At 33.9% G+C, this 16,956-nt stretch overlaps 1 protein-coding gene across 2 annotated transcripts in view; it reads left to right on the forward strand.

Annotated features, from left to right (window-relative positions):
* The window catches only part of LOC110033526 (protein ENHANCED DOWNY MILDEW 2), a 94,614-nt gene that overhangs the window by 21,405 nt on the left and 56,253 nt on the right, over nucleotides 1–16,956 (forward strand). For both annotated transcript variants that reach the window (XM_020737542.1, XM_020737541.1), the window contains exons 7-10: nucleotides 716–814; nucleotides 8,215–8,462; nucleotides 8,543–8,632; nucleotides 8,982–9,446. In XM_020737542.1, the coding sequence (XP_020593201.1) occupies nucleotides 716–814; nucleotides 8,215–8,462; nucleotides 8,543–8,632; nucleotides 8,982–9,446 (902 nt within the window). The remainder of the gene's footprint in view (nucleotides 1–715; nucleotides 815–8,214; nucleotides 8,463–8,542; nucleotides 8,633–8,981; nucleotides 9,447–16,956) is intronic.

Consider the following 16,956-nt stretch of genomic DNA (forward strand, 5'->3'; position numbering starts at 1 on the left):
TTATTCTTATGGGGATATTATGCATGCATGACAAAATTTATATTTTCATATTCACTGTTTAATCTTTACAGTTTTGTAATTTACCTCCAGATAAAGCTAATAGATATGTTATTTATTGTGTTGATGATCAAGCTGATTTTTCTACCCCATTGCTCAAAATCAGAAAGGCCACAAAATTAGCACACTGGATGGTGGTCACAATCGTACTGCAATATTATGCTCAAGTGTTGTTATGAGGTGCTATAGGTCATGTAAAATTATGCAGAGTTTCCAGGTTTAAATTTCTTTACTATGGGTTTATGACAATGTGTTTTGTGGTGTCAGTTTCTGTAGAGGGGCGATGGGTGGGTAGTTTGGTAACAGGTTAAGGCCAAATCTTCTTCCTTTTTCTATGTCTGGAATTTTTGCAAACTATGTTCTTCCAAAAATTTCATTTTCATAGATTGTGACGCTGCTTTCGGCCTCCCTGGCTGTTTTTGATGCCGGCATGATGTTCCATTACTGTATCCTTTTCAAATAAGCAATTTTGAATATGGGTTCGCAAAAGAAAATTTTTGTTGGTATTTTAACCGTACCATTGTTAACCAATATCTTGACTGCTATTAAATGTGGTTGTGTTGTGCATTTTAAAGATTTGGGTGTTGTTAAATAAGTTTGTGTGTTATTTTGTTTTATTATTTCTTGTGCAAGTTGTAAAGAAAGTTTTTTGGTACAGGCTATGCAAAACTTTTTGTGCAAGAACTGCCAGCTCAAGCAACATCAGTGTTTTGCCTGTGGGAAGCTTGGTTCTTCTGATAAATCCGGAAATCCTGAGGTTGGTCTTTACTAGAAATGATTTTTAATTATTCATAATCTTTTGTTTTCTTTTTAAATAAGCTGCTTATTTGGCTGTTTTCATTCTTTGAAGTGGTTAGAAAATTTAATTTTACTATTTCGCTGATGCAGTAGCTTGCTTGAATGACTTAATGACTTTTTGGAGTTTTATTTATGCTTGTGCTTATGAGTGTGTTCAATGGGGTGCTCTCGGGTTGCATTCTGGCTGTTGTTTGCTTACCTGTGGGGGCACACAAGAATGGATGCATGCTATTTTTGGATATTATGAGCAAAAGCATATGAAGTTTTAGTCTTTTTTTCTTACTCCTTGGAGATGTACGATCAATCATGCTTAATTTTGAGGGATAACCTTAATAAGTTTCTTACCACTTGATTTGTCAAAATAAAATTTAGTTATAAAAAAATGACCTTATCCCAAATAGCTGTGTAATTTTTGGGAGGGAAAAACAATTATTCCACTTCAATTGTCTAAGACTTTGTTACAACAAGATAAATAGCAAGGGAAGACTATCACTTTATGAAAGCCACAAAATCCTCATGCTTAAAAATGGAAATAGAAATTAGCAATAATAGCTAACTCTAATAGTAGAAACTACTAAAATAGAAAATAATAAAAATAGAAGATATCAAAGGAAAAAATTTCTAAAAGTCCTTTGGTGAAGATATCTGTCATGCTTGAAAAGTCCTTTCGTAGCATAGATATCTATCATGTCTGAAAAGTTCTTTGGTGAAGATATCTGCAATTTTTTACGCTATCAGAGTAAAAGGTAGCCCCTCAATCAATCTTCTCTTTTATGAAGTGTCTATCAATCTCGTCATGTTTTGTGTAATCATGTTGCACTTAATTTTTTGTAAGCTTATGGAAGCTTTACTGTCATAGTAGAACTTTAATGACATGTTTATTAGGATTCGTAGCTTTTCAAGAATTCTCTTCAGCATAACATCTCACATATTCCATTAGCCATAACTTGATATTCCACCTCAACACTACTCCTTTCCACCACATTATGATTCTTACTTTGCCATGTAACCAAATTTTCCCAGTCATAAGAATAGTGTCCGGAAGTCTATCTCCTATCAATAACTGAGCCCACCCGTCTACACTGATGTGTACTTCTTTGTTCTGTTATATGGCCTTTTGAATGAGTAGAACCTTACCTGTCGTACTTTTTGGTGTTTGAGATCCCGTTAACTTTTTCAAGGTGTTTCCCATAGGGCGAATACATAAATTGACTTACCGAACTTAAAACAAAGGCAATATTTGCCCGTGTATGTGATAAGTATATCAACTTTCTCGCCAATTTTTAATATCAAGCTGTATTCACTTGATAAACTTACTTCTTATCTCCTAATTTTTAATTGAGATCAATTGGAGTTTTTGCAGGCCTACTACCATTCATCCTGGTTTCTTTTAGAAGATTAAGAATGTATTTCTGTTGGGAAACAACAATTCCTTTCTTTGATCCAGGAACTTGCTTGCCAAGGAAATATCTCAAAGATTTCAATTCCTTGTTCTAAAAAATTCATGAGAGGGAATTCTTCAACTGGTTCATTTCATATACATCATCTATGATGAGAATTATATAATTCACATACACAATCAATATGACTATTTTTCCATTCTTTGAATGTCTGAAGAATATTGTATGATCTCCTGGTCTTGAGTCACGTCCTTTAATAAACATTGTAAATTACTCAAACCACGCTCTCGGTGATTGCTTCAACCCGTGTGTGGACTTTTTTAGTTTACACACATTTGTGCTGAACTTCTCACTACATCCTTGAGGTGCGTCCGTGTACACTTCTTTCTCTATATGTCTTTTTTGAGAAATATATCTTTTATATTTAACTATGTATGGGCCAATCAAGATTATCTACAGGTAATTAATACCATAGATCTGAGTGAATCACTTGGCAACCTGTCGAATCTTGTATTGTTCTAGAGAGTTTGAAACATATTTTTATCAATTTATCTATTGTCATTTTAAATTTGTGAGACTATCATTTGAAGGAATAGGGGAGAAGGCTGCAAGAAAGAAATGTGAACTAAAGCTTTCTTAGTGCTTAAATATTGATCGTAATGTAAGCGCAAGTAAGGTTCTGACTTCAATTTCTATGTCTCTTCCCTTTCATCTTTTAGATTCTTTTGAGAATCCCGTGTTTCTTGAGTCTACCTGATATGGTCTAGAATTAAAAATATCTGGTCCAAGAAAGACATGAATCCATCTTCTAGGGAATACTCATTCCTCAGAAGATTTTTTATTCATGTTTGTTAGATATTTCAGTTGTTTGTGTTGCGCTATGCTAAATGACCTGCTTTTTTTGGGTATGATTGATTAAACTTCTTTAGTTTCTAAATGTCTCCCATATGTTTGAACAAAATTTTAAAAAGTGAAATCAGCAGTTGAGGCATTTTGCCCTAGCGAGGTATGACATAAGTTTGGAGACGGAATAAGCCGTATGTCTTGAAACGAGAAAAATAAAAGTAGAAAGACCAGTGAAATTAAAAATAAATCACAAGTATGACATAAAGTATCAACATATTTATTTAAAATATTATAATAAAGATATAGCTATAATTAATACTCTTGAATGTTAATATAAAATGACAGTTTAAAATGGCATTCAAGATAAGCGCCCATTTAAAATCTTAATATGCCAGGAGGGTTAAAATCCATGGCGGCTCACTCTCATGATCTTTGGAGTGTTCATTATTTGCAATTATTGTATTATCCTTTGATTTTGTGTTATCGTCATCTTCAAAATTTTCTTCAATCATTATAATTTTTTTGTACTCCCTATATTAATTAATATTATTATTAATGTTATTTAGTTTAAAATAATAAATTAATGGCATAATTTAGTATTCCATTATATATAAATCATATTTTAACTTCTCTGAAGCTCCAATCTTATTTTGCTGCATTAAAAAAATAATTGTGAAGTAGAAGCTTTTTTAAATTCAAAGCCTTTTCATCATCAAATAGTACATTGTCAATTAAAGTCAATTCCTGACCTTTTTTTTACATTATTCATTTGTTATCAGATAATAAGTCATCGGCAACCACTAGATCAATTTCTTCATCATCATTTATTTGTTTCAATAACTTGAGGCGTCTATCTTTGAATTTCTTAAAACATGACATAGAGTAACTTGTTCAATTCGTTTTCTAACTTATTTTTTTATTATCTTTGTATACACTTTGTTAAACATGCTATAATTGTATTCACGTGTCGAAGTTGAACTTCTTAGACCATGAACTTGCACTGCAAATACATTTAAGATTTAAGTTCAGGCATATCATCTATCAAAATGCCCACCAATGTTCTAAAGGAGAATAAAAGGGAAATTTTTAATATATATTGAAGTAAAAAAACCTAAAAAATAAAATTTTAGATATAATATAATAAGCAACTGTAAATTTATCAAGAGAATGTGTCTTAATTTTCTTGAATTTTTATGCTATTAAAAAAAGTGTGTCATTTAATATGATTGGGTTTTCTAAGTTTGATCATTTCAAATGAAAATCTTCAAATTAATCATTAGTTTTATGATAGTCAGTCTCATGGATAAGTCTATCCATGTATTGTTTATAAAACTGTTTTAACCTCCTTATCCACATGAAAATACTTTTGACGATGGAATTAGGGGTTTAAATTTTATACAGTAGCGTGCAAATATTGATGTAGTTGATCATCACATTTTTCATTAATAATTTCTTATATTTCTTTTTAAACAATTTATTCTCCTCTTAAATCTCTTGCTAAATTTTCCAGTCTTGTTTATAACTTCATAGATGAATCAACAATTGGAGTTTTTTTTTTTTATCGTCAACCTGGTTAGTATATTCACTAAAGGTGTCACAATCTTCTAAGTGCAATTGAGCCAAAAGGAATCGTCTTTTATTGCAATCTTTTTTACTTCCTTTCTTTCAATTTTTTTGCCCAAGAACTTCCTTCCCATTCTTTAGAAGAAAATGTGTCCCCTAATGGTTGCCATAACTCTTTAAATATTTTTAAATTTAAATTAGCTCTCACGAATCTTGTTCTCATTAAACTCAGTACTTAGGAATGGCTGTAACTAAATTTGTTCATTTTTCTTGCTTTGAGCTTCGCATATTTGTGCTGTGACCTGTGACAGTTGTTCCAACTTCCAACTCGAGCTTCAAATCAGGATAATATGCAGGATATGAAATCTAATAAAGATCCCTCATTTTCTTCTTTATCATCCTTAGTCCAACTTAATAGGCATTTCCGTTATCTATAATTACCTCAACAACAATTCTCTCTTGTACTTCATTAACAACCTCACCAAGCATTTGCAAAGAGTAACCGTGCATCTTTAATGATGAAAGATGTCTCCACAAATTCCAAAAATATACTTCTATACGAATTATTAACAATTCTATGATGCTCTTTTGTTGCTCTTTTGTTTAATTCTTTTTTCTAATGTCTGACGATTAGACATTATTGTTAAGTCCTTTTTCAGCTCACGTCATATTCATTTCATTATTTTTATTATTTTCTTACCTTCTCATCTAACAGCTTGTGAAGCTCATACATGCTAGAAGATCTAGTTCTTGACCATGATGTTCATTTTAGCAAAACATATTAATCCATGAATGACTCCTAGTTACATTAAATGAGATTTCATTTTTATAAAAGCATCTTGCAATATCTAACATTATATATTCTTGTGTTCTTCATTTGAAGTTGGAGTGGAATTATGTAAGCATTATTATTCTAGTATTCCTCAAAAGTTCACAGCGAATCTATCCATTAGTCATGGAGCTCCTCTACTAGAATAGAAAAAGTAACTTTTACTATTGGACCCATTTGTTACGAATCAAAGTGATATCTTCTATCATTTCTTCCCCTTTTTTTATGCCACCACATCTCAGGTGGTGTAAATATGTAAATAATTTGTGCATTCTTTTTTTGCCTTCATTTTCTGACACATGATCTTACATTTAGATGTATGCAAGCTAAGTGAAATTTCAACCTCTTAATGCCCTCAGTAATTCTCTTTTCATTAAATTTTTTTCTTAAGCAAATATAACCTTTCTTTAAATCTCCTTGTACTTCAACTTATGTGTCGTATTTGTAAGTTAGATTTTTTCTTCCAGTGCCACTACTCATTCTTATAAACAACAAAATAATTTGTATTAGATGATTAAGATAATATCAGTAAAAGGAGAAATTTTTAAGACAATCAAATGAATCATAATTAAAAACTTTATGTTAAAATCTATAGAATAAAACGATAGATGATTCATGTTGGCGATTAATAGTTCACGTGTCTGTGCAACTTTAACCAAGGGTGCTAAGGATATTTCACGAGAAATTAAAGATGGCTTCAATTTAAACAGGACAAAGTTTAACAAAAAGAAAGGGCAGGTTAAAAAACACTAGAAATAACATGCCAAGATAGCATTTATTTATTTTTTTATTATAGCTATTCATTCATCTCCGTTATTTAAAATTGATCTTGTAGAAGATTCCTGCATTAATTAACTTATGAAATTTTGTTTATACTTTTCTTCTAGAATTTTAAAAACCTTTTGCGCATATGCTTTTTACAATTTGATTGAAGAAGATTTCATTCAATTAAATCCTATATGCAAAATTGATGAAATGAACCAATCCCAAATCCATAGTGCTAATGATGTTGATGATGATGATACTTTGTTATAATTTTTCATAATTTGAAGGAATTTATATCCAACATCAAAGATTTTACCTTAGATTACCTAGCATTTATCAAAGATTATGAATGCAGATGAAGAAAGTGTTTAAGTTTGTCTCCAGCCTTATTTAGATCAGAAAATTATTGACTCTCTCCCAATAAACATCATTGACTCTCTCCCAATAAACATCTTAACTTTTTGAGCCGCACACTGTGAGCTCATTAAATTCAACACACCCTCCCAAAAATTTTAAGTTGTAGTAAAAACTTAATCTCAGAAAAGAAATAGATTGAAATTCTCATGGATTTCAAATAACCCAATACTTGCTGACACCAAACTTAAAAAAGAAAAGGTATAGACTTCAATCCATTAAATAAACCTAATATTTATAAAACAAACTAATAAAATTAATGTTGAAGAAAAATAAGAGACCATCAGATTGAAAATTAGGTAATCTTTGGAGGTGGCGGACCACTCGTTAGAGTGTATAAAGAGAAGGAGAAGCACCTTCTTTCTTTCTTTCGTATGGTGGCAGTCAGAACAAAGGGTCGTATAGGCACAGTTATCGCTTCAATCCTACTCTCTTGTGATCGGGGTAGCACCGCTACTCTCCTGTTCTCATGGTTTGGACGATGGCTTCTTTTTTCTGCTGCTCTTATGTACTCGGGACAAAGTCATATAGGTGCGTTACCCTATTCTCCCATGCTCGTGCTCTCGCATGATTAGGATGAGTACGGTCCACCTAATAGTTATATTTAGCATTTCTATAATTTATTGTATAATATATAGTGATATTATATTATGGTATAATGCAATAGTTTTTCTTAGATATATTTATTAACGTGCCACCTCAAACGCCTCGAAACATGAAGTCTCCAGGCACCTAAACCTAAAATAAAAAAGGCCCAAGCCTCATTGGCATTAATGAGGCTTAAGCTTCAGACATTTTTTGATTGCCTCTATTCAAGGTGAGCACTTCGAATAATTTATTTTTAATTCATGCAATGAAATGTTCAAAATTCATTTTAGCATTATTCTTATACATCAAACTAAAAAGTCATTAAATCATAAAGTCTAGAATCCCAGCTCCATTAAATGTTGAGTATGATAAGACAACGATCAAACAACCAATAGGAATCAAACAGTGAGAACTCTAAATCAAATGATTTGTTGAGCGGTAAACAACTGCAATCAATGTTTGGGCAAAATTTATTTTATCCCATGTTACAGTTTAACAATCACAGGAGCAGAAGGAAATTCGGCTACACTGAGTCAGCTTCTTTACCAATTCTCCAAATCAGAGACAACAGTAACTAACCGCTGAATTTTTGAACCAACTCAGAGAACAAACCAATCCGACTTAGGGTTAGAGAACTCAACCTGTTCTCAATAAGACCACCATTATGGGCACATTGCGTCAAATTAAACTTGGAGATAAAGTTGTGATAGCCTCAACTCTAAAATCTTGTGCTTATGATGAGTGTAAAATTTGAAGTTTTTATTACTATGTTACCTTATGCACTTGTAAAATACATGCGGGAGCAGTTTCTTGAATGTGTGGGAATCTGCTAGTACCAGAATAAATTTTCTATAATTGTACTATACATTGTGTGTCATTCTTGGAAAAGAAAAACTCCTTTCAGTTTGTTGTGTTTTGATTTTTTATCCTTGTATTATTTGCTATTTTTTTCAGGTTTTTTGCTGTGTTTCGGCGACATGTGGTCGTTTCTACCATCCCAAGTGTGTTGCTGATTTGTTATTTCCAGAAAATAAAGTCGAAGCAACTGAGTTGGGGAAAAGAATAGCTGGTGGGGAGTCTTTTACTTGCACAGTGCATAGATGTATTGTTTGTAAACAAGTTGAAAACAAGGAGGTTGAGGAGTTGCAGTTTGCGATATGTAGAAGGTGCCCTAAGGCATATCATAGAAAATGTTTGCCAAGGCATGTGGAATAGTCTTTGAACTGTGCTATGTGAAATATTTGTTGCCTATAATTGCTCACCTCCAATGTTAATCATATAGGAAAATTGCCTTTGAGGACGATGAAGATGAAGACATCATCCAAAGGGCGTGGGAAGGGCTTCTTCCCAATCGCATCCTTATATACTGTTTGTATGTCTGTATTTTTATTCTTCTTTTGCTATATATAGAGAGAGAGAGAGAGGTTAAAATGGTCCATTTTAGTCTGAGAGTCTAAAAGAACCAATTTAGCCTCCAAACTCTTTGAATGGGGGCTAAAATAAACTTCATCGGAACTATATCAACTCATTAAAAGTGTTTGGGGACAATTATGACACTTTTATAGACTTTGGGACTAAAGTTATACCATAAAGATAGTCAGGGGACTATTTATATGTATTTATGCATGTATGTTTGTGCACTGGGGATGTGTTTTTCTACCTGCCCATATGGAGGATATTCAAATGCTTGTTAGATTTACTATGATTTTTATACTTGACAGGAAGCATGAGATTGATGAGGAGCTTGGAACTCCCTATAGAGATCACATCGTATTTCCTGAACTTCATGAAAAGAAAAGGGAAACGGATGTCCAAAAACCTAAACCGAAGAAATCTTTAGTGGCTTCTGCCAGAATACCAGGCGATCTAAAGTTTTCAAAATTTGCCAAAAGATTTGAGAAGGTTCCCGTGACTGATTCAGATGATTCTATGTCAACTGGTGGTAAAGTATTTACGCAAAAAGTTTTGGACTCTAAGTGGGAAATTCCTAAGAATGATGCAAAATCTGCTGTGAAGAGACTTGAATCAACGGAATTAATGGAATTTGGTTCAACAAAATTTGCTAAACCAATTCTTGACGGTGACAAGGCTTTAACTGCCAAGGCGAAAGTTTCAAAATCTGCAGTTGCTGTGCACGGGAAACTTATTAATACAGCTCCGAAGATATTGCCTGAAATAAGAAAAGAGTAATGTTTTTTTTTTGTCATGCTTTACAAATTTCTACTCTTAAATCCCATTTCAATAGTTCTTTTTAGGTGTTTCTGCTGTCATTTTGCTTTCTTGTTTTATAACAAAATTTAAAAACTGTTTTTCACAATTCACAAATTTTTTTTCATCTATCTTCACCTATTATTTATTTATTTATTTATTTTTCTGTTTGACTTAATCAGTGCTGAAATCCATAGCTAGTGCTTTTCTGTTACAGGTGGAATTGTTTGTTTGATAACCCCCATTTTTCTGCTTTTAGCTCATGGAGGCAGTGGTGGATGGAAACTATTGTGTAAGGAAACATGAAGAGTGTGAGATGATACAGAACGAAATGACAATGTGAAGTAATCAAGAATTTTTTTATTATTGGTTTATATAAATCTTTTTTGCACTGATATAGTTTGGTAGTGGAGATTGCAACTAGGCTGAAGTCTAGCATTGCACCATGTATGCATATAGAATGTGCATATAATATTGATTTAATCAGCTAAATTTAAATCACATTAGATAATAATTTTCAAAAAAATATAATGATATGTTCTACAATTGTAATTGCTAGATATTATGAAGGAAACAAATAAATGGTATAAATAATGAAATGATGAAAGAATAATCAAATGAGATTAAGGGTCTGTTTGGGGCAGCTATTGATTATTTATAATCTGCTGATAAACAGATTATTCTGATAATCTGATAATATGCAGATTATCAGAATAAGCTGACTTGCTGTCTGGGGCAGCTTATTCAGAATAGCTTATTGATAGATGTTGTTGGATAAATGATCTTCATGCCCCTGTTTGGTGAAACTGTTTGCAACAGAACTAAAATGAGAACAGAAGTATATAATACAGATAAAAAAAATCATTACAGATTCGTTCAAAAGATAACATGTTCACACTCTCGTGATTATCAGAAGAAATAGAAAAAAGATAAATACAATTATAACTACAATGAATATATTAAAATATTCAATTTCAAACTCTAGCTACGTCTGTCCTCAGCTGCATTGTCAACCTGGGAAATCATTGTATCCCGATCACTGCTGGCAGTGTAACATGTTAGACTGTCGGCCAATCGGAAGAAACCGCAACGAGCTGAAACATCCTTGTGACAACCGTAAAACTGTCTCCCACTGCTGTGAGGCTGACGTGACGTGAGTAACGGGGTAGGTTGTTCGCAGTAACACAAAACAACTCTATTTGTCTCAGTAATCCTAGAAGACATGTTGCTATAGCTGCCCAAAAAAAAAATCAATTGTCAGATCCTGTAAAAAAATAACAAAAGGACATGGAGATGAAAATAAATCTATAGTGTACGAATTAAAGAAGACTTGGTGGATCAGCTGCCATAGATAACATCTGCGATTGACTCCCTCAAAGCAGTCATCTCAACCACATCCTCAGCGTCATGAACCCCAAATTTGTTAGAGTCAATCTCATCCTCATGGACGGAAGATCCAACCACAAATGCTGATAGTTCTTCGAAGACATTCAATATATCGTTATCAGCCATACTAAAGTCCGTATCTGAATGTGAAGAATGTCATCGGATGAAGTTATGAAGTGTCATTGTTGCCACCATAATATGCACCTACTATTGAAATAAATACGACGACATATCACGTAAGATGACCCATTTCTTTTTTCAAACCCCAAACGTTCTTTCATTTACCCCGCGTAAAGAGGAGTGACGTTTGTTAACTATTTCTTTCCTGTTACGTATGGTGCCACTTGCTCGCTCAAAATCAGGAATATGGTATCTAGTGTCTGGATTTGACTTCAAGTAGCCCCTCTGTATAGGATATCCGACATCAACCAAATTGTATTTCCCTGTTATGGAATGTACTGTTAATGACAAATAATACATATAACTAGTACGTTTATAAATCAAATCATACCTGAAGGCGGTTGAGGAAAACACCGTGATATATTCCTGGTTGCATAGGAGAAAATTCGACTGTCATGTGCACTCCCTTTCCAACCCGCCATGACAAAAGTGAAACACATGTTGAAGTCACATATCGCCATGATATTTTGAATAGTTGAACCACTACGACCAATATACGCCACCTTGTCCTGGCTGGGTAGCCAGACATCGATGTGAGTACTGTCAATTGCACATATGCAGTTCTGTTTTACAACGTTAGAAAAAAAAAATTTTTTGGAAGTAACGTAAAGAAACCAATTGTTACCTTGAAATAAGACATGAAACGGGGATCGTTGGCAATTTCCCCTATAGTACTAGCAAATGATGGATCCTCTGGTTTAACGATTTGAGCTGCCAAACTAACAAGTATCTGTATGCCTTTGGAGAAGTAACGACTTATTGTTTCCGATGAATGTTGAAATCCCTCCATAGCACCTCTAATAAATTCATTCAGTGACAGAATGTATAATATTATAGCCAATACCTCCCTTCTCGACGTTCTAGAAGAACCTTAGAGGTCGTGATTCAAAGATAACTCGTGCAGGAGATCCATAAAAATAGGTACACTCATTCGAAATATGTTGCTGAACCTTATTGGATGTCTAGAAAGTATCTTACCTACCCATTTATCCCCAATAAAACTGGACGTCATATGGGGTATACGAACACTGCTGGATTGGTAATACTCCAACAATAATATTGCAATAGCTACAGCCCATGCCATTCTTTTACGGTGTTCCTGCTGCGGATCCATCATAAATTCAGAAGATGTTAGTTATTTGAACAATTGTTAATACATAGTAGGAGCCATAAATAAGCAAGTAAAACATGAAGCACTTAAAATGAAAATGTGCAAAGATCAACTTATCGATAAGCATTAATCATTTAGAAGTGCACTAAAAAAAGATCCATACAAAGGGCAACATATTAAAATTGCTCATTTAGATATCCATGACATAAAAAAAGCTACAAATAACAACAAATAAAAAAAAAATTCACTCATCGACCAAAACACGCAAATATTCGATGCGCAATTCTGGCTGCAGTGCCATGAATAATTGCTGACGGGTTGGATCCTTGAGTTTCTTGACACACTTTGCATGAAAACGCCTGTCTACAACTACTTCAGGTAGAGAAGCTAAAGTTCCTAGACAGTTCCTAGACATTCAAAGATGATGGTGCTGTTAAGGATTGGAGCAAGTGGTGAACACTAAAAACTTCTATGAGTTGATCAAATGAGTTTTTCACAAAGGTGTCCTTTTCTCTATTTTTTCTACCAATTCTGGGCCTCTTTGAAGGTGAACTGGACTCCCCCATCTCCCTCTGATTACTACACACTTCATCAGCTGTCAACGGCTCAGATGAAAAGTCATCTGGTATGCATGCAAAACCCACTCACTAGGGTTGAATGTAAATTTTCCCGTCACGACAACTCCTTTAAACATAGTCAAGTTTTTCTTCAAAGTCCGGATGAACTCCACTGTTTATATTTCTTCGCTGACGACACTGCCTGTGACATTGTAATGGATGAAGGGGTTAAGTGGGTTTATTAGAGAAAAAAATAAGTAATGTTAGTCAAAATAAAAGTATAAAAGTGAGTTTATTATCTCCAATTTCTTAGCCCACCATTCCTTCGGGGCATCGATTGTCCACTTAATGGGATCCCAACCCAAACCTAAACCGGTACATCCACGTTTGAACTCCTTCCAAAATTTCCATTCATTCTTCAATTGGTCCCATTTATTTTTGAATTTTAGCCTGTCGTAATCCCTGCTAGTTAATTATTTAAACCTCTTCGCAATATTTTGCTAATCTTCCTTGTTAAAATACGTGGTTGACCTATTTCTCAGTTCTATTTCTTTAATATATAGATCGCAAAACATATTTGTTACTTCTTTATCCCACGTAGCAGACGGATCCCCTTCATTCGTTTTAGACACGTTGACATTATAAGGAACTTAAAATATAAGTACAAAGTAAATATTGTAAGTCAACAAAAAAATTATAAACATGATGCAACTTTCTCACCATACAAACTATAGGAGAAAGTTGTACAAAATTATGAGATAAGGAAATAAATCAAATTAAGGCTTTGCTTCATTTTTCATGAAAAAATAAAAAGAAAATGCTCAGCCATGAAATATGGATGGTTTGAACCCATCTTCCTCCACATCACTTCTACAACAATCATCAATTTACAAATAATGGAACGGTTCGAAATCGCGAAAGAACTGCAAAATCCAAAAAGAAATCCGAAAAGAAATTACCTACTAATTGATTTTCTATGCTTTGATCCTCATTAAACAATCATACCCATAAATTATATGCTGGTCTTTTCCATCGACTTCCCATGACTATAATTGGAAATAGAAGTTGAAAATTACCTTAACAAAAACAAAAAAAAATCATTCATGAGACCCATCAACAACAATATAGAAAAGAAAAAACAATAAGCTCCTCGCCATGCAGAACATACAACCTATCCAGTATTTTTTGATGATAATAAGGCAACGGTGAATGAAAAATTTCTAGTGTCAGTTTAGCTTTGCCTAAATTAAAAATTAAACTTTGAACCCAAAATTTTGAAGCCCTCACAGAAACAGAGCAATACCTCCAGTTGATGCATTAACTATTGTTTCATCTCTTTTCTTAACCTGGAAAACTCATGAACTTGCCAAAATGATGGTAACTCATTGAGCTTTTGATGCACCTTTTGATGCACTCACTAAACTCAATGCACTCACTAAACTCATGATGAAATCCACCGATTTTTTATGAAATTGTCAATGTTTAAAAGAGTGTTTAACAAAAGTTGTCCAAGATTAGAAATATTTTCTTAAGCCTTACAACTGCTCTCCAAGCCAATGACTTCATCAAAGAAGATGAGCAATTGCTGCCTAGCAAACTGGCTACAAGTCAGAGTATTCAATTCTAATGAAATTAGGCCAAACATTTATGTACTTTACAACTAGAAATTAATAGATATTGTTATGCACTTTTCTCATTGATGTAACTCTCAAGCCATATATTTAAGCTAGGATATACCAAAAAATCATGCTTGCATCTCCACCTCCCAAAAAACCAACAGAAAAGAGAAACTTTCCAAGGATCGCAGGGGAAAGCATACCTTACTAGTCAGAAAAGAAAATCGAAATGCTAGGGCTCGCGGGAAGGAAGGAGAGGGATATCAGAGGTTGAAAATAATACCTTGCGCCGATATCAACTGTCGAAGCGAGGGAGCAAGGAGGATTGATTCTCCTGGAAAGGGCGAGGGCGAGGGAGATTTGCGATTCTCCTGGAAAGGGCGAGGCAAGGGAGAGGCGAGGGAGATCTGTGATTCTTCTGGAAATGGCGAGGCGAGGCGAGGGAGATCTGCAATTCTCTTGGAAAGGGCGAGGGCGAGGGAGATCTGCGAAGGGCACCACAGGAAGATCTGCGAATTCTTTCCTAATCGCAAATATCATACGTAGGACGCAGGGGGTGTCCGACTTGCGAAGCCATGAAAGAAATCACGATATTAAAATGCCGCGACACCAAAAAAATTATACCCATCGCGATATTCAAACAGGAACACAGAGTTTTCACAATGCCGCCGCACCCTATAAGCTGTATCCAAATGGGCACTAAATGGACAACTAAAGATTGAGAGGCAGAGGCAGATAGCCAGTGACAGCATGGATTTGAGGAATTGAGGTGCATTTTCAAGAAACTTGTAAGTGAACTGAGAAGTGTACAAAAAAATTGAGTGAAGTGTCAAATTATTCTTTTGGTTATTTACATAAGTTCATTTATGTTTCAGAGTGGTTAAAAATGCTAAATTAGTCCACAAACTCTTTAAATTGGGGCTGAAATAGTCCTTTGTGGGGACTATCGACCTATGCTAAAAGATTCTAGGGACCAAATTTGCACTTTTATAGGCTGGGATTAACATGATCTCCAAAGAAGCAAAGGAATATTTTGACACTTTTCCCCATTAAAATTAGTAGATTAGAGAACATAAAGTGAACAATCACCAAATAACTAACTCGAATGAAGAAGAATGTAGAATCAACAAGTGAAAATTTACAAGAAATCGTAATAAACGTTTGGTTCTTATTTATTGTCACAATAGAATTGAATTGTTAAATTTTAACTAGTTCTTAATTTTGAGTTGGAACCAATCACACAATGCAATGATGCAGTGCAGTGAATCAATGTGACACTTTTGCTTTTCTATAAGCTTCAGTTTCATAAACAAGCGATGTGCAGGGCCAGCATACTATTTTACTTCATTCTTGGAGCACACTTTTAATAACACTTTCATATTTTATGGTTTAGATCAAGTTGTATTTATGCTTCTTGTTTAGCAAGATTTTGCAAAACACAAAAAATTGGACGGCTTTAATCTTCTTCATTGAAGCAACTCTTTGAAGGTCTATTAATTTGAGGCTAATAATTACTTACCCTTTTGGTTTTATTCCATGAAATCCTGCCATTACCTGTGTTAAATATTGCTTTTACCTGTAATCGTCATTTTATTTTGTACTGAAAATTCTTCGAATCATTACAACGTCCTTATTTTTTTTGCAAAAGATGAGTATTAGGGCAAGCTAATGCATGTCTTCTCTTCTTTCTTTCAACTTAAGTACAACAACGACGAAACCTTTATCCCACTAAGTGGGATCGGCTACATGAATACTTTTTCTCAATTGCGTTCTATTTAATGTCGCATTTTCATTCAATTCTAATAAATTAAGATCCTTTTTATACAATAAGCCCAAGTCTTTCTAAGTCTACCTTTGCCTTTCTTAACATAAGTCAAATCTACTCTTTTAATCAGATTATCAGAAGGTCGACGTTTAATCTGACCAAACCATCTAAGATGACTCTCTCTAATTTTGTCCGTCATTGGAGCTACAACTCTATCATGGATGTATTCTCTTGGTATTTTGTTTATAATTGTAAAGCCACTTATCCACCTAATTATTCTCATCTCAGCAACACTTAAGTTTTATGCTTCTCTTTTAAATGCCAACATTCAACGCCATAGAGCATCGCAGGTCTCACTACCATCTTAACTACCATCTTATAAAATTTTCTATAAAATTTTCCTTTCAATTTAATCGGTACTTTTCTATGGCACAATAGGCCCGAACCATTCTTCCACCTCAAGCAACTAACTTGAATTCTACTAATAAAATCCCCATGAATATCACCATTACTTTGAACAATAGACCTAATATCTCTAATGCGTTCACACTTTTTAATAATTTGATCACCCATAGTTATATTTCAGTCCCTAGAGCTACCACCACAAAAATTACATTCTATGTATTCAGTTTAAGTTCTACTCAAATGAAGGCCTTTAGACTCCAAGGTAGACCTCCATAATTCAAGTTTTTCCTTAGCTTTTTCCCTCGTCTTATCCACAAGAAGGATATCATCTGCAAAAAACATACACCAAGGTACATCCTCCTGTAAGTGTTGAGTAAAGCCATCCGTAACTAAAGCAAAAAGATATGGGCTTAAAGCCAATCCGTGATGTAAACCAATAGAACTAGGAAAGTATTTGGTCAATTCTCG

This window comes from Phalaenopsis equestris, unplaced genomic scaffold (assembly GCF_001263595.1).
Source record: "Phalaenopsis equestris unplaced genomic scaffold, ASM126359v1 Scaffold001210, whole genome shotgun sequence".
NCBI classification, from domain to species: Eukaryota; Viridiplantae; Streptophyta; class Magnoliopsida; order Asparagales; family Orchidaceae; genus Phalaenopsis; species Phalaenopsis equestris.